This window comes from Balaenoptera musculus, chromosome 20 (assembly GCF_009873245.2).
Source record: "Balaenoptera musculus isolate JJ_BM4_2016_0621 chromosome 20, mBalMus1.pri.v3, whole genome shotgun sequence".
NCBI lineage: Eukaryota > Metazoa > Chordata > Mammalia > Artiodactyla > Balaenopteridae > Balaenoptera > Balaenoptera musculus.
The window spans coordinates 18,823,436-18,845,590 of NC_045804.1; the positions used below are offsets into that span (position 1 = coordinate 18,823,436).

Below are 22,155 nucleotides of genomic sequence, written 5' to 3' on the forward strand. Positions count from 1 at the left end.
AATACTCAAAAATAAAATGACTTTACAGCAATATTATTAGATAAAATTAATTCAAGGAAAAAATCATTAAGAGTTGAAGGAGAAATAGATACAGAGAAACAACTCACCAAGAAAAGGAAATTTAACATTCTTTAAAGTTTATACGTCTAACAACAAAGCTTCAAAATATATGGAGCAAAAACTGCACTGTGAGAAGAAACAAACACATTTAGACGTGGCCGGAGAACTTTAATACTCTTCTCAAAGAAACCAAGAGACAGGGAATTCCTTGGTGGCGCAGTAGTTAAGAATCCGCCTGCCAATGCAGGGAACACGGGTTTGAGCCCTGGTCCGGGAAGATCCTACATGTCACGGAGCAACTAAGCCCATGCACCACAACTATTGAGCCTGTGCTCTACAGCCCGCGAGCCACAACTACTGAAGCCCGCGCGCCTAGAGCCTGTGCTCCACAACAAGAGGAGCCACTGCAATGAGATGCCCGCACACGGCAACGAAGAGTAGCTTCTGCTCACCGCATCTAGAGAAAGCCAGTGCGCAGCAACGGAGACCCAACGCAGCCAAAATTAATTAATTAATTAATTAATTAATTAGAGGAAAAAAGAGAGACAAAATAGACAAAATGTTAATAAAAATCTAGAGGATTTGAATACCACATATTACAAACTTGATCTAAGAGATATGTGTAATGAATTGAGTCAAATAATAACAATAAACTTACTGAATGTATATTGTATACCTTGCGGCCTTGTAAACACTTTATATATCATTTAACTCTTACAACAACCCTGGATAGAAAGATTCTATTTTGTCTCCATTTCCTAAATTAAAAAATTGAGGTGCAGAGATTAAATGTATTCCAAAGTCACACAGCTTTAAATAGCGATCTCAGCCAAAATATGAACTGATAAAAAAATTAGCTTTGCCATAATTCGACAGTACTGCATGTCAGTAATTAGGAATCGGTAAGACGCTAAGAAAATAATAAATCCTTAATGTTTTATTGGACAAACACTATGACCCCTTTCAAAAGTGTCATCAGCCCTTCTGAAGTTTTCCAAGTTTAAACTGACCTTTTAGAATGTTTTAAGTCAGAAATATGAGGTCCCCTTTGTATTTAGGGTTCATCATTAGGTTTTTCCCTCTTCTACCTAAGAGTCTTCTTTTGTTTCCTCTACTTAAGAGTTCTGAGGCTTGCCTCCTCTGTTGATCCATCACAATTTCATATTTAGATATAAACAGAAAAACCATAATTTTAAGAAATGTTAAGAAAATGGGGTATTCTGGTCTCCAGTCTCTGACTGGTAAGCACTTCTCTTCTTCCTTCCTGCAATGCACCCTTTAAAAAGGCAGTCTCATTTTAAAATTTTGTGTCTGTGATTTTTTTTTTCCCCCACATCAAACCCAAGCATTCAATAAACAAAATCTTACTTTGTTCCAACACAGAACACTTACAAAAACTCATGATGTACTTGGCCACAAAGAAACTTTCAAAAACCTGTTATCACGGGACTTCCCTGGTGGCGCAGTGGTTAAGAATCCACCTGCCTGCCTGCAGTGGTTAAGAATCCACCTGCCAACGCAGGGGACACGGGTTCGAGCCCTGGTCCGGGAAGATCCCACATGCTGCAGAGCAACTAAGCCTGTGCGCCACAACTACTGAGCCTGTGTTCTAGAGCCCGTGAGCCACAACTACTGAGCCCGCGAGCCACAACTACTGAGCCTGCGTGCCACACCTACTGAAGCCCAAGCGCCTAGAGCCCATGCACCGCAACAAAGAGTAGCCCCTGCTCGCTGCAACTAGAGAAAGCCCACGCACAGCAATGAAGACCCAACGCAGCCAGATAAATAAATAAATAAAATTACCAAAAAAAACACCTGTTATCATATAAGCCACTAATACACTTATATGTAATACAATAAAATTAGAAATGAACAACAAAATAGCCCCTTGAGATCAATATATCTGAAATTTTAAAACAGACAGGAAATAGCAGAGCTAAGATTTGAACCCAGTCAGTATGGTTCCATTGTTTTGCTCAAACCCTAAAGTCCTCCTAATTATTAGGCTCCAAGTCTGTGTTACCCAAAGTGTGGTACTCCCTTAGGCATCACCTTTATATATCTTAGAAATGCAAGTTCATGGGCCCAGGTGATTTGCCAGTTTTCCAGGTGACTGTTAAGCAAATTGAAGTTTGAAAACCACCTCTCTAAACCAAGCCTCTTAATCCTGGAAAAAGCTCTGCTTTGGACTCCTTATAATGTGAGATAAGGAACACCTTATTCTTTAAGCCACTAAAAGGGTTTTCTACTATTTGCAGCTCGGAGCATGCTAACTGGACACAAAAATGAATACACAAAAATCAATACACCAACTTTATAGCTTCCTAATGACAGTAAATCCTATCATTTCTACCTTTAAAATATATCCAGGATCCAATTACTTCTTACACCTCCATCACAATCAACTTCATACAAGATACCACTATTACTTTTCTGAATTACTCCAAGAACCTTTAACACAAGTTATATATATACTACTTCTCTACAAAGCAAGAGTGATCCTTTCAAAGCCTGAATGTTCCTCTTCTGTTCAAAAATCCCTATGGCTTCCCTTGTCAGAATAAAATCCAGAGCGCAAAATGGCCAATAAGTCCATTTATGACCTGCCCTGCTCTCCCATGCTCCCCACTCCCCACCCCACCCCGACCCCCGACTCATAACTCTCTGACCTCTTCCCTACCACACTTACCCAACCTCACCATGATCTGGCCACAGTGACTCACCTGTCCACTCTGTTTCTGGAATACATCAAGCACACTCCCACCTTCATTTTTGTATTCCTTTGCCTGTAAGGGTTTGCTCCATCATTTCTTTAAGTCTGCTCAAATGTTAACCACCAGTGAGGTCTTCCTTAACCATTCTATGTAAAATATGAACCATGCCCACCACCCTTCCTCTTTTTCCTGTCCCTCATTTCTGTCCATAGCACTTATCACCATCAGACACATTACGCATTTACTTTTTTATCTGTTTCATGTCCATTTCCCTTCACTAAATTTTAAACTCCATTTGGGCAGGATTTTGTGTTCTGTCCACTTTTATACCCTCAGCATCTATAACAATATCTGGCACATAGAAAGTGCTCAAATATTTGCTAAATGAATTAATCATTAGAAAATGTAAAAAAAAGAAAGATAAAGAAAAAATTGTAACAGGAAAAAAAAGCTCATTTGTAATAACTTCAAAAACTATAAAGTTTGCAGAAATAAAAGGAAAACTGTGTAATATCTTTTTTTTTTAATTTATTTATTTATTCATTTTTGGCTGCGTTGGGTCCTCATTGCTGTGCGTGGGCTTTCTCTAGTTGTGGCGAGTGGGGGCTACTCTTAGTTGCAGTGCTCGGGTTTCTCATTGCGGTGGCTTCTCTTGTTGTGGAGCAAAGGCTCTAGGCGCGCGGTCTTCAGTAGTTGCAGCACGCGGGCTCTAGAACGCAGGCTCAGTAGTTGTGGTGCACAGGCTTAGTTGCTCCGCGGCATGGGAGATCTTCCCGAACCAGGGCTCAAACCCGTGTCGCCTGCATTGGCAGGCGGATTCTTAACCACTGCACCACCAGGGAAACCCAAACTGTGTTAAGATCTTAAAGGAAGAACTCCTTATCATATTCTTGAACGGGAAGGAAAATATTATATAAATTCCTTCATATTAATGTATAAAACCAATTAATTAAAATTGTGGTACTGGCGATAAAAAAATAGATGTAAGAAACAGAACACAGTTCAAAACAGACCTCTGAATTCAGTTAATTGGTTTTATGACAGAAATGGCATTTCAAAACCAGTGGAGAGAAGATGAACTATCAATATGTGGGAAAATTCAGTTAAAACTCTACCTTATATAATACGCTCTAGGTAGGTTAAAAACTTAGATTTTACAAAAATTAATGTAGCAAGATATGGAAGAATATTTATGATCTTGGGATAGGAGACCCTTTTTTAAATAAACACCAAGAAACACTGAGACAAGCCCATTCAATGAAAACCTTTGCGAATACATGGGTACACAAAGGGTTACTATCCAATATATAGAATGCCTAAAGGGATTAAAAAACAAAAAACAAACAAACAAAAGGCACGACCTAATTTTTAAAACTTAACAAAGGATAAAATAAGCAAGAAAGAAAAATTTCTTTCTTATGGAAGAAATACATGAGATCAATAAAACATGAAGACTAAAGATACTCAACTTCAGTAGTAATGAGGGAAATACAAAATACAATAAAACACAATTTTCCTTCTATCACTGAAAAATTTTAAAGTTGGGAAATATCACATGTTGGTAAAGATGTGGAGAAACAAGTTCACTCACACACTATGGGCTAAAACATAAATTAGGAAGGCAATTTGACAATATCTGATAAAACCCTCTTCTTGGTATTTAACATAAAGGAACACTTGCACATATATAAGAACATTCATTGCATTTGTGTTTGGAATGCAAAGGAGAAAACCTAAAGGTTAATTAATAGCTAGCTATACAAACTAGAATATTCATATAATAGAATATTATGTAACTGTGAAAAGAAATATATCTAACAGACCTCTAAGACATATCGTAGTTAAAATTTCCGAATGCCAGATACAGTATGAGGCAACTTACATAAACACACACACAGAAAACTAAGGCTATGTAAAAGCACAGAAAAAGACTTCCAAGGACACTCATCAAATTTAAAATTGGTCCTTATCTCTCTCTCTTTTTTTTTTGGTTTCCCCCTTTTTAAATTAATTAATTAATTTTTTATTGAAGTATAGTTGATTTACAATGTTGTGTTAGTTACTGCTGTATAGCAATGTGTCTATGTTATACATATACATACATTCTTCTTTTTTTAATTCTTTTCCATTTTGGTTTATCATAGGATATTGAATATAGTTCTCTGTGCTACACAGTAGGATCTTGTTGTTTATCTGGCCCTTTATCTCTTTAGGTGAAGAGGATCAGGATTATGGGCAGTATAAAAAGGAATTATCATACTCAAAATGTTTTAATTTTTAAATAAAAATGTATCCACGTATTTCTTAGGTAAATTAAAACTTACTATAATTTTTTAAAAGAAAAAAGCGAGTTTCTAAACCGTATGTCCAGCATAATTTTGTTTGTTCATAAAATGTGAACATATCCATACATATTAAATAGATACATAATTTTAAAAAGGATACATATTAAACAATTAACAATTGTTCTTCTAGAGAATAGAGAGATGGAGAAATTGCTTTTCACTTGAAACTCACTTTAAGGTGCATAGTAAATTATAATTTAACTTCTCTTCCAAGAACAAATACTAAAGCAACAACTTAATTTAACCCACATTACCAGTCCCAAATTAAACCATAGGCCTATAACTGTCTTATTTTTGCAAAACAGAAGTGGGCAGAAGAAAGACACGTCCCTGAAACACATTAAACTGAGAGATGTGAGGCTACTTTAGGACAGCCAAAGCGGATGATGCTAAAACTGACTTTGTCTAAAATAATGGTACACTTCACGGAGATTGCATGCCATTTAATAAGCCATAGTCCAACTCAGCCGCAGTAAATAAAAGCTACAAGAAAGTTTACTGAGCTAACTCTTGGTTAAGTTTTACTTAGATTTCAATTTGATCATTTCCTTTTCAGTACCACTGGCATTAAGCAAAACAACTACTTACAAATACTATTTGGCTGGCTATGCACCTTCAACCTGAATGTGTATCCAGGCCTAATTCCACAAGAGAAAAACATTCTTTCCAATTAAGATAATGTGGAGGGCTTCCCTGGTGGCGCAGTGGTTAGGAATCCGCCTGCCAATGCAGGGGACACGGGTTCGAGCCCTGGTCTGGGAAGATCCCACATGCCGCAGAGCAACTAGGCCCGTGAGCCACAACTACTGAGCCTGCGCGTCTGGAGCCTCTGCTCCGCAATGGGAGAGGCCGCGACAGTGAAAGGCCCGCGCACCGCGATGAAGAGTGGCCCCCGCTCGCCGCAACTAGAGACAGCCCTCGCACAGAAACGAAGACCCAACACAGCCAAAAATAAATAAATAAATAAATATTTGTTTAAAATAAATAAATAAATAAATAAATTAAATAAACACAAAAAACCATGAAGTCATTCCATATATCAAAAAAAAAAAAAAAAGATAATGTGGAGTGGCATGGACATATATACACTACCAAATGTAAAATAGCTAGCTAGTGGGAAGCAACCGCACAGCACAGGGAGACCAGCTCGGTGCTTTGTGACCACCTAGAGGGGTGGGATAGGGAGGGTGGGAGGGAGATGCCAAGAGGGAGGAGATATGGGGATATATGTATATGTATAGCTGATTCACTTTGCTATAAAGCAGAAACTAACACACCACTGCAAAGCATTTATACCCCAATAAAGATGTTAAAAAAATAAAAAGGATAATGTGGAGCATATATATTCTCCCCTGGTTCCCAGCCTAATGTTGAATTGAATCCTGTAGTTTTTCATTCTGTTAATTCATCTCTGAAACAATATCATTATTGGAAATACCGACAAGACCCCAGTCACTTGACAACAGCCAGAACATGTAAAGCATAGAAAAATAAAACTGGATCCTAGGTAGGTATATAGTATAGTCAAGACTAAAACGGTAATGTAGTGAATTATCACACACTTCATATGACTATATATTTGATAGCTGTTAGAAGGGTCAGATAGATCTTGGCCATAACTCCAGAACACCTTGCATTTTATGGATGGGATCATTTTTAATGCAAATTTCAAATTATTGAAATAAATAATTTAAACACTCTAGAAGATGGTAATATTGTTTCTTGGTATTCTTTCTGATATTAAAATTTTTTTATTCTACTAAACCTACTTGATCTTTTATCTAGACATGTCTATTTACTCATAAAATACTATATCCTAAATGTTTATTATTTTTCACTCAACAGTGGTATATTGCTACCTTTCATCTTTAATAATATAGTATGATAGAGTAAAATGCTGCCCAGACTTTATACATCAAGCCTAAGAGCAAAACTTGCAAAGAGGCTGAACATGAAGCCTTATAAACTTATATTCAAGATTCTACAAATACTTATTATAAAACTTTTAGTATCTCACTCCTAGTCTTCATGAGGAAGAATTATAGTAAAGAAGGTAATCAAATCAGTTTTATTCAACATATGAATGATACACTAACAGCTTTTGCTACAAATGTAATTTATTACGTAGGTATCTGAAAGGAATTTACAACTTGGCATGATTTATCCAGAATATTTGTTCATGGTTGTTTAAGAGTTACTTAAGTTGGCTAGTAAGCCAAAGTACAGGTTCAATGCCCATGTTTTACAGTCCCCACAAAATTAACTTTGCTCAATTCGTTCACCACAAACTCAAGTGTTAATCAACCCTAACCAAACATCTTATAAATACTTGCTATGGATCAAAAGAATAACAATGGGTATATTGTTTACAACAACCCATTCTCGGGGCTTCCCTGGTGGTGCAGTGGTTAAGAATCCGCCTGCCAATGCAGGGGACATGGGTTGGAGCCCTGGCCTGGGATGATCCCACATGCCACGGAGCAACTAAGCCAATGAGCCACAACTACTGATCCTGCGCTCTAAAGCTCACGAGCCACAACTACTGAGCCCATGTGCCACAACTACTGAAGCCTGTGCGCCTAGAGCCCGTGCTCCACAACAAGAGAAGCCACTGCAATGAGAAGCCCGCACACCGCAACGAAGAGTAGCCCCCGCTCGCCGCAACCAGAGAAAGCCCGCGCACAGCAACAAAGACCCAACACAGCCAAAAATAAAAATAAAAAATAAATTAAAAATAAAAATTTTTTAATAAAATTAAAAAAAAACCATTCTCAGCTGATTCACTTCACTGTACAGCAGAAACTAACACAACATTGTAAAGCAATTATACTCCAATGAAAGAAAGAAAGAAAGAGAAAGAAAGTAAGCAAAAAAAAAAATTCTCAGTCAGCATGCCCTAGAGGCAAGTATAAGAAACTTCAAGTCAATTGGATTAAAGTTCTGGCTTTTATACTTAGCTATTTAATGTTGGTAAAATAACAGCCTTCCAGAGCATCTGCTTTCTTACCTATAAAACAGCAGAAAAATATCCCCTACCTAATATACAAGATTTTTTTTTAAGTTCAAATGAAATCATAAATGGGAACATGTTCTTTAATGTATAAAACACTATATTAAGTGGTTATTTAAGGCAGTTCAAAATATCTGTCCTACTGAAGGAAGGTTAGCAGGATGCCCTCCATACATGAGGGTCAGTATTATTCAGTCATTCATAAATTCCTTAACAAAATTTATTCTTTGCTTTAAGAACAAATGGAACAATATGTGTATAACTACCTACTATATAATTAATTCCTGGAATTACTGGTGAAAGTGTTACTTTCCTGTTACTCTTCTTCTAACCCTGTTTAATTTCTGCTTACATCTCTGAGAAATGCCCAGCTTTAGAGAAGAGCAGTTACTCTGATTAGCTCTATCATTAGTAGTCCCACTGTTTTGTTCCCCTAAAGATGTACCAGCAAAACCAAAGAAATTACTAATGAAAACATGCCTCTTTTCCCTTGGTTGTCCCTGGTACAGATAAGTATAAGTAATTCATACCTGTACTTTTTAAAATAAATTTTGGACTTCCCTGGTGGCACAGTGGTTGAGAGTCCACCTGCCAATGCAGGGGACACGGGTTCGAGCCCTGGTCTGGGAAGATCCCACATGCCGCGGAGCAACTAAGCTGGTGCGCCACAACTGCTAAGTCTGCGCTCTAGAGCCCGCAAGCCACAGCTGCTGAGCCAATGTGCCACAACTACTGACGCCCACGCACCTAAAGCCCATGCCCCGCAACCAGAGAAGCCACTGCAAGGAGAAGCCCACGCATCACAACGAAGAGTAGCCCCCACTCGCCGCAACTAGAGAAAGCCCGCGTGCAGCAACGAAGACCCAATGCAGCCAAAAATAAATAAATAAAAAATAAATTTATTAAAAAAATAAATTCTTACACCTGACAGTATAGTGCTAATATTTTTTAAAAGCAGCCTCAACGGATTTTGTTTTCTTTTAAAAGCACTAAATAAAATGTAATGCATCTCATATAAGCAGTATGAGGATCACAGAAAGTGTGAATGCTTTTCATGAAATTGGTTCTTATCATGCTCCCATATAGCTATCACGGCATTTACCAGAACCCACTAAATTATTTTTCTCATGCAGTTTTCTTCTTAACTAGACTACAAACTCCCTGAGGAAAAGACAATGCTTTGGAGCAGCTTTGTACCTCTAACACCTATCAATATCTGACACATATTGGTGCTAAATAAAATTTGAACAGAACTGAACTCCTATCAATACCATGCCCTGGTTTTCTTTTTCTTTTTAATTTATATATTTTATTTATTTATTTTTAGCTGCGTTGGGTATTCGTTGCTGCGCAGGGGCTTTCTCTAGTTGCAGCAAGCGGGGGCTACTCTTTGTTGAGGTGCGAGGGCTTCTCACTGCGGTGGCTTCTCTTGTTGCGGAGCACGGGCTCTAGGCGCGCGGGCTTCAGTAGTTGTGGCTCGCGGGCTCTAGAGCTCCGGCTCAGTAGTTGTGGCACACGGGCTTAGTGGCTCCGCGGCATGTGGGATCTTCCCGGACCAGGGCTCGAACCCGTGTCCCCTGCATTGGCAGGCGGATTCTTAACCACTGCGCCACCAGGGAAGCCCGCCCTGGTTTTCTATACTGAGATTTTCTGTGCCCCGGACAAGGTCAGATAAGCTTTGCTGAGTTCCCAGACATATTTGTTCTTGGTAGTTTGAGAGGCTGTAGTGTGGTGTGGTGGTTTCATTAGTAAAACTGAATGTATCTGATTCACATAAAATGTACAAGTTGTAAAATAACTATATTTTAGGTGTTAGACATTAGATATTGCTCTTGTTTCTAGGGCTAAAACATCTAGGATAGGACAGAAACTTACAAAGAGATATTGGTTTTATAATGGCAAATCTATGGTATGTAAATTGATTTCCCCGTGGAGTTCAGGTTGCAAATACAAGTTAACTTGTGACCCTTTATCCCAGTGTTTCAAGGGATTAGTATTGTACAAAAAACTTCACTGGTGATTCTGATTAGACATTCAGGTTGTTACTTATTTATCTCTACTATGGAATTCAGTTGCCATAAATTAAATTTAGTTTCATTTATTCCTCCTTAATAATATCCATTTAACTCAGGGAGTAGTAGAGGTTTTAGGTTTAATCTTTTTTGTTTCTATTGAGGTATAATTGGCATACAACATTATATTAGGTTTAATCTTTAACATTAATCCAGTTTGTATTAAGATAAGGAAATAGATATTGGAAATCTTATTTTAGAGCTGTAAAGACAGAGAAGTGGTTTTCCCCAGTGTTCAGTTTGAGTTCACAGTACTGCCAACATTAGGCCCCTTGAGTTCTTGATTCCTATATTTAGGCCAAACTTTTGTGTCTGGACCAGAAACTGATGCGCTCAGAAGAAATTTATGTCATTTAGGGCCTATAATCCACCTTCTGAGGCAAAAAATCTAAATACAATTATTCTTTCTTAAGGAACGTGTTGACCTCAGTAAAACTGCATTTTTTGTTGTTGTGTAGATCTAGATTTGGGAAGCTGTTTTTGTATAACTCCAGTCAGCTGTGACTAAGAACACTGAATATTAAGTCCTTTATCTTCCTGAAGTTACCATTCATGATAATGTTAGGAAAGTTACATTATTAAATAAATGCTTTAACTTATCCAAGGATACTTCAAAAATATATCATGTTTCCTTCCTACAAATGGGTTGCAGAAGTAAGTTATGATGTGATTTTTGCAACATGAGTGTCTTTACATGAAGGACATGTAAATAATTTTCCAAATAAACTGGTAAGGATGAGTGTGGGGAAAGGGTATTAGCAATGCAGTGCTCCCTTAAAAAAATAAATGCACCTCTATTTACTTGTCCATGTTCAGTCATGCCATAGCTTTATTTTCTACAAATCAGAGACGTTAGAATGACCAGTTTCTGGGGTAAAAGCTGACTGTTTTAAATGTCAACTTACAATTTAGTTCCAGATTCTCATCTTAGGAGACATATATCCACATTTGCCTAACAATGAATGCAATAATGGTTACAGTATAAACTCCAAATTGAAACACTGTTAATTACTGTTCAACTACATTGGTTAAAATTCATAGATGTTCCTGTTCAATAAACCTGATATATAAAATTGAATCAGATGAAAAGAGATCATTAGTTACATTCTTTCCTTTATAATACACTTTTTCCAAGCCAGGGTTCAAACTCAGACTTCAAAGCTAATGCTCTTAAATAGGTTCTCTATATATAAATACATAAATTCCATAAATATTAAAAATTGAATCATAACACTCCTAACACATTCCTCACTCCCTTGGCAAAGGTCATTTGGACAGATACACCATAGCTGTATATACATATACATGTACATATGGTTTACATGTACCTGTGGTATATACATATACCATACTTTTTGTCTTTTTCTTTTGCCAGTGCCCACCTCCATTTTTATCAAAATTCAGGGCAAAAACAAGCAGGAATCGAAAGCAGAATATAGGTTCAGGTCACAAAGGCTAAGTGTTTTGTGTTTACCAGCAGTTAAAAACAAAGAAATGTAAGAACACTGGCAATAAACTGAATATCTAATATCTAACTCACAGCAAGTTGGGGGATTTATTTACAGAGAATCACAGAATTTCCATGTGAGAAGGAACCTTAGAGTTCAGACAGTGGGGTCCAGAAAGGCAATTTACCCAAGGTCACATAGATACACACGTGTATGTGTATGTAAAATACATACATGTGTACTTCATAGTTCAGAAGTTATTTCCCCCTGTAAAATCCTAAAGACATCATCTTAAAGTTTTCATTTTCTTTTTTTTTAATTAATTAATTTATTTTATCTTATTTTTTGTCTGCAGTGCGTCTTTGTTGCTGCACGCGGGCTTTCCCTAGTCGCGGTGAGCAGGGCTACTCTTCATTGCGGTGCGCGGGCTACTCATTGTGGTGACTTCTCTTGTTGTGGAGCACAGACTCCAGGTGCGTGGGCTTCAGCAGTTGTGGCACGTGGGCTCAGTAGTTGTGGCTCATGGGCTCTAGAGCACAAGCTCAGTAGTTGTGGTACACGGGTTTAGTTGCTCTGCGGCATGTGGGATCTTCCCAGACCAGGGCTCGAACCCGTGTCCCCTGCATTGGCAGGAGGATTCTTAACCACTGCGCCACCAGGGAAGTCCCATCTTAATGTTTCCATCCTCTCCTTACTCAAATTAATTTCAAAATTAGAACATTAAAGTACATAGATGATCTGGTTCAAAAAATAAGATGACAAAAAATGGATAACATATTCTAACAGAGAACTCTAGAAAACCTTGCAGCTAACATTTACAGTTAACATTAAATTGTTAATTTTCTTTTTTTTTTAACATCTTTATTGGAGTATAATTGCTTTACATTGTTATGTTAGTTTCTGCTTTATAACAAAGTGAATCAGCTATACGTATACATATATCCCCATATCCCCTCCCTCTTGCGTCTCCCTCCCACCCTCCCTATCCCACCCCTCTAGGTGGTCACAAAGCACCGAGCTGGTCTCCCTGAGCTATGCAGCTGCTTCCTACTAGCTATCTATTTTACATTTGGTAGTGTATACAAGTCAATGCCATTCTCTCACTTCGTCCCAGCTTACCCTTCCCCCTCCCCGTGTCCTCAAGTCCATTCTCTATGTCTGCATCTTTATTCCTGTCCTGCCCCTAGGTTCTTCAGAAACATTTTTTTTTAACTGTTAATTTTCAAGGAACTGCAAATCCCTTCTCTTTTTTTTCCCTTCACCCCACCCACCTCAAAAAAGGAGAAAAGAAAACAAAGAACAAAACAAATCTGGCTCTTTGCTGGTAACTGCAATTCAAGATACAGGCAGTTGGCGATGACCTTTCCAGGGCCTACACTGTCAACCAAGGATGACAGAAGCATAAAAGAAGAGGTACTCTACATTTAAAAACCTGCCCTAATCTAGAAATTTTACTGCTTTCTTTTTGCCTGTCCCTCCTGCAACATAAATACCCTCATTCTGCATATATTAAAAAAAAAAGTACTCAGAATAGCTATACCTATGGCATATTCTTATTATTGCAAATTTTAAGTAACACTGAGAATGCTTTTCCATTTTTTACTTTTAAATGATCATGAAGAGTTAGTATTTGCACCCCTTGTTGTTCTAACCCATTCTGAAAGTAGAACTCTTTTCATGTCAGCAAAGATCTCCCACTTTCTCAGTCCCCGAGATATCTATTTCTTCTTGGTGGGAAAAAAAACAAAGAAACCCTTGGCTACAAATTCTAAGGTAGGGAATAAACCACAGTCTGATTCTGAATTCTTGAGTTTTTTCTGTGCATGTACCCATAATTATCCACCCTTGTTAAAATATGATTAAGTTATAACTCTTTTTAAGTCATGTAGGAAATATTACATGAAAATAAAGTAGCAGAATAAATCAAAAAATAAATAAATGATCGTGAAATTATATCTGCCTGCATCCTTCAGTTAATTAGAAAGTTACACTCACCAACAAATATCACAATAGCTTTTACATTTGATTATATAAAACTGGGCAGGCATTCGATATATTGCCAACCTTCACTTCCTTGTTATTAGATATGATTTCTGTCTTAGCACCAAAGTAATGCATAAGATCAATTTACTATTTACTTTCAGTGTTCTACTTCCCTTGTTTTACTTTTTACTAGAAATTCCTGGGATCAAGGACAAAAATGACAGAAGACATTGCCAATATATGTTTCATAACTGACTAAATCCTTGTCTACCATGTTTTAATAGGTGACTTTTACCTCAGAGCAACTTAGAAGACAGCAAAATGGATTAAATTACTTACAATTCCACCTGATTACAACTGTCAGATATGAGGCTTATTAAAGCCAACAGAATATCATAAAATCAAATTGGAGGAAATATGATTTGGGAATAAACAGGTTACTTACCGATAGCTTTAAATCACATGCCTGCTAAATCGTTACTTGATATGTGCTGAAAATAACGAGCCAGCAAAGCCATTCTTTTAACAGAAATAGTCTTCAAAAGCTAATACAAATCTGTTTTGGATTTATTACATTTGAATACATACCTTTCTTTTTAAAGTTATATAATAAAGCAACATGAATCAAGCATAAATACTACTGCATAGTTCAATACCACCACCTACTGTAGTTGCTATTAAGTTAAAATCTTTTATCAAATGGGTTCAAGTGCATTAAGACATAAAACTATAAAATCACAGGTGGATGCCTTCATTTTTCTGAGGCAATTCTTGGGTGGGGGTCTGATCTAAGAATTCACTAAGTCTGGGATATTAAATAGGAAAACAGTGTAAAGACAACTATGCACAAGCAGCTAAATTTGGTCAGTTTAAGGGCATTCTTTCTTCTTCCTCCCTCCCTTGGATTTTCCTGGTGTAACGGAATATTTTATTTTGGACATCTAAAAATACCCTTGCAAGACCACAGTATTAGTTAGATTACTGAAATTTTTAATTTAGTTTCCAATCTGTCACCAGTTGGGAAACAGTAATCTAAGGGCTAGGAATAACACAAGTACTCATTAATTTAGAAGAAAAATGAGACCAAAATTTGAAAAGAGGCAACTCTGGGGATGAAAATAGAAGGATTTTTTTTAATTAAGATTAAAAAACAACACCAATACTAACAGCTAAAACTGACAAAAGGCCTAGAACATGAAGACATGACTTTAAAAGCGTGGATACTTCTAACAGAAATACTGCTTTAATGAATGAAAATCTTAAATGTAGAAACAGATTACATCGGGGCTTCCCTGGTGGCACAGTGGTTGAGAATCCGCCTGCCAATATAGGGGACACGGGTTTGAGCCCTGGTCCGGCAAGATCCCACATGCCGCGGAGCAACTAAGCCTGTGCACCACAACTACTGAGCCTGTGCTCTAGAGCCTATGAGCCACAACTACTGAGCCCACGTGCCACAACTACTGAAGCCCGTGCGCCTAGAGCCTGTGCTCCGCAATGAGAAGCCACTGCAATGAGAAGCCCGCGCACCGCAATGAAGAGTAGCCCCCGCTCGCCGCAACTAGAGAAAGCCCGCACGCAGCAGCGAAGACCCAACACAGCCAAAAATGAATAAATAAATTTATTTTTAAAAAAAGAAAGAAATAGATTACATCTTATAACGTAGGATTAAATATCAACAATACATCTTGTGAAGTTTTTGCCAAGTTAAAAAAATTTAATGACTTAATGGAAAGCATAATTTTCAATACATAACTGTTTATCTTATGTATACTGTAGCAAGATACAAACATGTTTATTTTAAATAATGAATGACTACAATATAAGTACATGATACAGTGTACTGTGATTCAAAAGGACCCATGATTATACAATAAAGAAATATCAATAACACTATTCAAAAAAGGACAGATTGTCTGAACGGGCCTAAAAAGCCCAGACTTTTAATTTGGATTTTCTATAGTAATGTTAGATAATTGCTTTCAAACCAATCTCTAAAGCATTAAAAACAAAATTCCTTAGTTTTACTAGTAGTTAGTTTTACTTTCCCATTGCAAGGCCTTTCAAATAGAGTGACACAAATAACTCTCACCCACTGGAAAATATATATATAACATTTTCCACATGCACCAAGTTGGAAAATGTGGTTATTTACTATGCAGAATGTGCTTTAGGTTAGAAGATAAAACCTTAAGGGAGAAAAAGGGTCATTACTGCAGTCTTAACTGTACTGTGTGACTGAGCCTACAAACTTTAACAAAATACTGGAGTGGCTATTTCAGAAGAAAGGCCCAAGGTCGGCTTTTATTCAAAAATTACAGATTCATAGGATCTGGAACAAAAGGAATCTTAATAATTGATTCTAACTCCCTTTTCTTACAAAGGAGGTAAATGACCAAACCAGAGAAGTGAAAAGAGATGACCAAAGCTACAGTTAGTTGGTGACAAAAATCAAGGTTATCTAATATCCAGTTCTCTTAACTCCCAATGCAGTATTTTCTTTCTGCCACAAAACAGTTTATGATTTTTCTTATTTTGGACAAACTGAAGCAATAAAATGAAGCAGGTAAAGAAATATTACAACCTAATCATACAAACTGTAGTATTATAGATTTATCAGAGAGGCAGTGAGGTATAATGAAAAACAATAATGAACAGGGATTCAAAATACCCAAATTGGAACTCATCATTTCCTAGCTATGTGAGTCTTAACATCTCCAGGCACTGATTAAACTGTAAAATGGTATGTGAATGTCAGTGAATGTTACCACTATAACTTTTTCTTTTAAGTTATACTTTTTAATAAACCCAAATAAGAATTTTTTCCTCCAATAGTACTACATTCTTATAATGGAGCTACTAAGAGTATGACAAGTGGAGAGTCTTAACTGAAAAAAATCTAAACTTGGATTCAAGGGCTAGCTTAGATATTTACACGTGTCTGTCATTAATTTTCACTATGTTAAGATAGCACTGGCTACAGTACTTAAAATGAAGGATAGCTGTATTCTCTCGATAGCAAAAGCAAAATAAAATATACTGGATGAAGAACTTTAGGAAAGCTCTTTTCCACACATTTTATGGGCTTTTATGCTATGTTATGCTAAAAACAGAGCAGAATGATAGAGTGGAGTAAAAAAAAATGCAGACTGGAATCTTGGCTCCCAAAAGTACTAGCTGTGCTACTTGAATACTTCTCAGGCCCTAGCTTTCCTCAAAAGAGAATTGTGAGAAGTAGAAGTAACCAAGGTAAAACATCTAGCTCAGTGCACCTGGCATACAGGATATATTTAATAATCATTATTAAATGTGAAAGGAAATTATCAAAATTTGCCACAAAACAAAGTGTACTGCAAGTAATATAAAAGTATTTGAATGAATTTCAATTAAAAGACTAAAACAATTCAGTACGCATTATGTTAACTTATAAGGGTTATCATAGTACAGATTTAATGCCAAAGTGATACAGCAAAGAACAACAATAATTTTCACACCTCCATATCTTTTTTAAACTCTTTTATCCAACAGTCATCTACTTGGCTATTCTACAGGACACTACATAGCTGCCTAACAGGTACTCTTCTCCCTTGATTTTAACTTAAAAATTTTTTTTTCTACAGCTTTACCCCTGAGTGTGAGATTTAAAGTGTGTGGCCTTCACTAACAACATCCAAAAGCATAATACACAGAATATTCCCTAAAAAAGATTTTAAAGAATTAAATAAAAAATGATAAGCTTTAGTTATCTTCTGCCCAGAAAAAAAATGTGGCCAAGAAAACAATCTTTCACTTTTTGTATTAACCATAACTAATTTGAAATTAGTTGTTATATATTTGCTATAGAAATTTCCTGCACTCACAAAAATTTTCAGAGCTATCTGCTTACAATCATAAAATTATCAGTCCTTTAAAAACCTGTGATTTTTGAGAATTAAAAAAATAATTTGATGTAAATATTTTAGATATGAAAAGCCTGCTTTATCTTATCTACATCTTTTATCCATTGAAAGTAAATATTTAAAATGTTTTCAACGAATTAGCAAGGTTTATTACTTCATGAGAGACCAAATAGTTCATTGTTTTATTACCGGTAAATTAGGTCATTAAGGGGTAAATGACTTTAAGAAACATCAGACAATGAAACTCATTAACACATATCATTTCCAGTCCCTTCTCATTTGTATTTCAGCATGAACACTTCAATTCATAATAAGAGTAGCTTTTTGTTTACAAATAAACACTGTAGAAGATGGAGTTTTCCTCCCTTTTTATCTTAGACATGTTCAGAAAACTTTAGTTTCCAGTTACATACCAATCAAGGTAAACAGACATGCTTGCAGGACTTCCCAGGTAGCACAGTAGTTAAGAACCCGCCTGCCAATTCAGGGGACACGGGTTCAAGCCCTGGTCCAGGAAAATCCCACATGCTGCGGAGCAACTAAGCCCGTGTGCCAAAACTAGCCCATGTGCCGCAACTACTGAAGCCCACGCGCCTAGACCCTGTGCTCTGCAACAAGACAAGAAACCACAATGAGAAGCCTGCGCACCACAATGAAGAGTAGTCCCTGCTCGCCACAACTCGAGAAAGCCCGCGCGCAGCAACTAAGACCCAACGCAGGCAAAAATAAAAATAAATAAAAAATAAATAAATTTATTTTAAAAACCCAGACATGCTCAAGAAAGCAATACATTTTCTTATTATTTTAGTACCACCAGTACAGATAAACTACAAATTAAAATATAAGATAATTACAAAAACAGGATATAGCAATGCAATTTTAAAGCACAAACTACAAAGAACTCTTTCCAACAATTACTCACACAACCTAAAAGTGAATATCAAAATGATAAAGAGCTGACTGTAATGGCAAAAGGTCATCCTCCACTCAATTCTTCAGTATTTGGGTTTCCCTTTGAAGATTTCTGTTAACTGCTAAATATCTATTCAGTAATTTTAATGACAGTCTGGACTTTTACAGTAGTACTGAATAGGAAACCATCATAAATTAAGTTTACTGGGTCTCTCTACACTAGGGCAACATAAAGTTCTATTAAACACCAAAACATATCTACTATAATAATTTCTTCCCATGATTAAGTTAAATATGAAAACTCTAAGGAGACCAATTCCTTGATTTTTCTCCACTCCTGGCCTGCAACAGTAACACTGTAGCTCTGCAGTTAAACTCTCCCCAACACTCCCTGTCTTGATCTTTATGGGTAAATTAAAATATTTTTCCCATAAGCATAAAAAGAAATCAAGGAATAGACTAAACTGAAGACCTCAGGTAACAATTTCATCCTCTGCAACTAGCTGGCAAGCTTCCTGAAACTTCTGTCTCACCGTCTTACAATTTCATCCTTCAAATGGAAATGAAGAAAAACACCGAGTGAGATGTACACTGAGCTGTGAGTGATCCCAGGTCAGCCTGATTCTCTGCCAAAAAAGGCCAGGCAACATTTACTCTTCTTGCTGTAGTTTCTTTCTCTTTCTTATCCCCTCAAAAAACCTTCCCGTATATTACTATACTACTGTAATTCACCTGTAGCTACGATACTTCACTTCCCAAAGGAACCACTTCCTGACACTGACTACTCTCTAAAGACGCTTTCGGATGTTTTATTTCCTCACCCATTCCTTAGTTCCATTACTATAAACCTCTCTCGCCAGAGGTGGAGTTCTTAGAGACAAAGAGACTTGAATGGATTTTAAGTCTCTCAGACCTTCGTCCCAATCTCAAAGCCTGTACACGTCTAAGAGTTCCCAGAAACAATGAGCTACAAAAGTACAGACTAAACGGGAAAGAAGAGGAAGTATCAGAACAATACCCAAAGCAAACAGCACCGAAAACTCGTGGTCGTCTCTATCATCTCAGTCTACCACCCCCACTTCCCTAGTTTAACCAAGGTCTCTCAAACTCGGAGAAAAGCCGCCTGGCCCATAATTTCCCCCTCGCTTCACGAAGAAAGTGGCAGAAAGAAAAGAAGCTAGCTCCCTCCGGTCGATCGGAGCTGTGATGCTTTTTCTGCCGGGTGAAGGGAGGCAAGCCAAGGGTTGTGTAAAGAATGGAAAGCTGAGTGATACTGGGGGGAGGGGGAATTAGGGCGCCAGAGCTAATCCCCCGCCGGGGCCCCGCTGGTGGAAGAGGCAGGAGGCGACCGGTCGGGAGGAAGAGGGAAGCCGGGCTGCACTGGGCTTTCGGGTCGCGAGAAAGGGGAGAGAAGTCTGGCAGTCCTAGAGGCCGAGGGGTGACGGCGCCAGACAAGGGAGGAGGCTCGGTGCGGAGCGAATTTTTCGGGGCATGAGAGAGGGAATCGCCTTCCTCCCGCCACCCTTGCCCCCTCCAAGCGCACACCTCAAACCTGCTCTTGGTCACTCCGTTCACGTCCCTCCTCATGGGGCCGGCGGGTGCGGCCGGGGCCGGGCGCTGCGGCGTGCGGAGTGCAAAGACTGGGGGCCCCGGGCAGGCCCGGGAGTTCCGGCACCGAGAGGAGGCAGAGGAGCTGCGGGCAGGGACCGTCGGCGGGGAGGAGAGACCTCTCGACTCCGGCAGGGCCTCCTCCACCTCCCGCGGTGGTGGCGACGACTGCTCGTCGCTAGCTCTTCTCTCTCCTCAGCCTCAACTTCAACCCAAAACAAAAACACTCCCCACCTACCAGCAACGCCGCTCCTCATTGGGCAGAGCCGCCCGGGCCTCGGAACGGCGTGGGGAGGGGGAGGAGGAGGAGCGCGCGGCGGCGGCGGCGGCGGCGGCGGCGCAGGACCACCCCTCCCCCACCCCCGGGCGCAGCCGGCGACCATCAGCCCAGGAGCAGCCAGAGCGCGGCGGCGGCGGCGGCGGCGGCGGCGGCGGCGGCGGCGGCGGCGGCGGCACGAGCGCGTTCTCGCCTCCAAGGCAGGAAAGCCCACCGCGAGAAGGAGAGGCAGGGAAGTGCCTGTGTGTCTGTGTGTATTTATGTATGGGAGGGGCTGTGGGGCGGATGCGAGTGTGCGCGTGCTCGCCGACCGGTGAGAGAGAAGAAAGCAGGACAACTGCACACAGCACCCGAGCCCCCTCTCCTCTCCTCCGCGGGCAAACAGCACGCACCAACTCACCAAGCACTTGAGCTGTCTGTCTTGTCCTCCCAGCCCCCTAAGTCTTGTCGCTTCCCCGGTAGCCTGTGCTGGCACACATGTCCTTCCCAGCCACCCAACTCCCTTCCCCTATCACTCACTGTCGCCTTGAACCCAAAGTGCAGCAGGCGGTCCCTGCTCGGAGCCATTTTCCTCCTCTCTGGTTGTCTCTAGATTGGGGCAGTGCTGCTGCTGCCGCCACCGCCGCCGCCGCTGTTGCCGCCGCCTCCCCCGCCCCCGTGGATTGCATTACCGGGTGTTGCAGGGAGGCTTGGGGGGCCGCTGCAGAGCGTGGATCTTCCTGTGCATGGATCAGGAGGACAGGGGGACAACTGTGCTGCCCTCTGCTCTGGGGACGTGCGGCAAGGCCGCACCTCGTGCCTTGGGGTCAGGGGGTGCAGTGCAGGAGCTGGGCGACCATTCCTTTAGCTGGGGGAGGGGCGCGCTTTGGTGGAGGTGGGGGCGGGTGAGGCAGAAAGGCCTTGGCTTCACCCGCTCCTCCGCCGCCCGACCGCCGCTGGCACCCAATGGGCTCTAGTGCCTGCCCGCCCTCCAATCAGGGCTCTGGTTGGTGAGAACCTGATCCTGACGCCACTTTGGCGGGAGAAACAAGCGTGTCTGAAGGAGCAGGCGGGGGCGCTTGCCCAGCCGTAACATTCATTCTCTTTCTGTAGAAGCTAGATTGTGTCATATTATACTTGAGCAACCCCAGCCCTCAAGGTCTCAAAACTTGTTATCTAATTTCTATGAATTAACGAATAAGAGTTTACCCTTAGAGCGACAAACTACAGAATTATTTCCCAAAGATAAAATATTAGAAACTATCATAAATTCTAGCAGTCCTGGCTGGACCACTTGTATTACAAGTGTATTGTAATACAAAGTAGATGTATTACAAAGTAGATGAGTTTGTCTTCATACCTCTTTTCACTTGCACATTCAGTGACTGGCTTATTAGGAATGTCTGATTAAGAGATGAGCTTATTTAAGAGCAACTAGTGCTGGAGATCTTTTAAAATAGGCATATTTTAGCTGGAAGGCTTATTAACCAACTCCTCAAGAGCTTTTTAAAATTAACTTTTTTATCCTAGAAAGGGCTTCCTAAGCAAGGAAACCAGTTTCAGAAACTCATTCTCAGGCCCACAAAGCCAGGTCTAGATGTTACAGCCTCCTCCTGTGCCAGATACTTTTACTTTTATTGCTTCACTTCAGTCAAATAAGAACAGCCTTTTAGTTGCATCTCATCTAAGAGCAGTTTTCTCCCAGCAAGCACTACTGATGAATTTAGTGACGAAGGCCTGCAAAAGTTAGTAAAACTGGCTTGAGCAGATAAATCAGATGAAAACTTTCACGGGTCTGTTTCCCTAATTTCAATTATACTTTCCAGTTAATTTCAAGTAATAGGAAAG

The 22,155-nt window shown here is 39.4% G+C and overlaps 1 protein-coding gene across 1 annotated transcript in view; it reads right to left on the reverse strand.

Moving 5' to 3' along the window:
- The window catches only part of FBXL20 (F-box and leucine rich repeat protein 20), a 114,454-nt gene extending 94,165 nt beyond the window's left edge, over nt 1–20,289 (reverse strand). The window contains 1 exon segment of the mRNA XM_036836676.1: nt 19,989–20,289. Within this exon segment, the coding sequence (XP_036692571.1) occupies nt 19,989–20,030 (42 nt within the window). The 5' untranslated portion in view covers nt 20,031–20,289.
- Between the last annotated feature and the right edge of the window lie 1,866 nt (nt 20,290–22,155).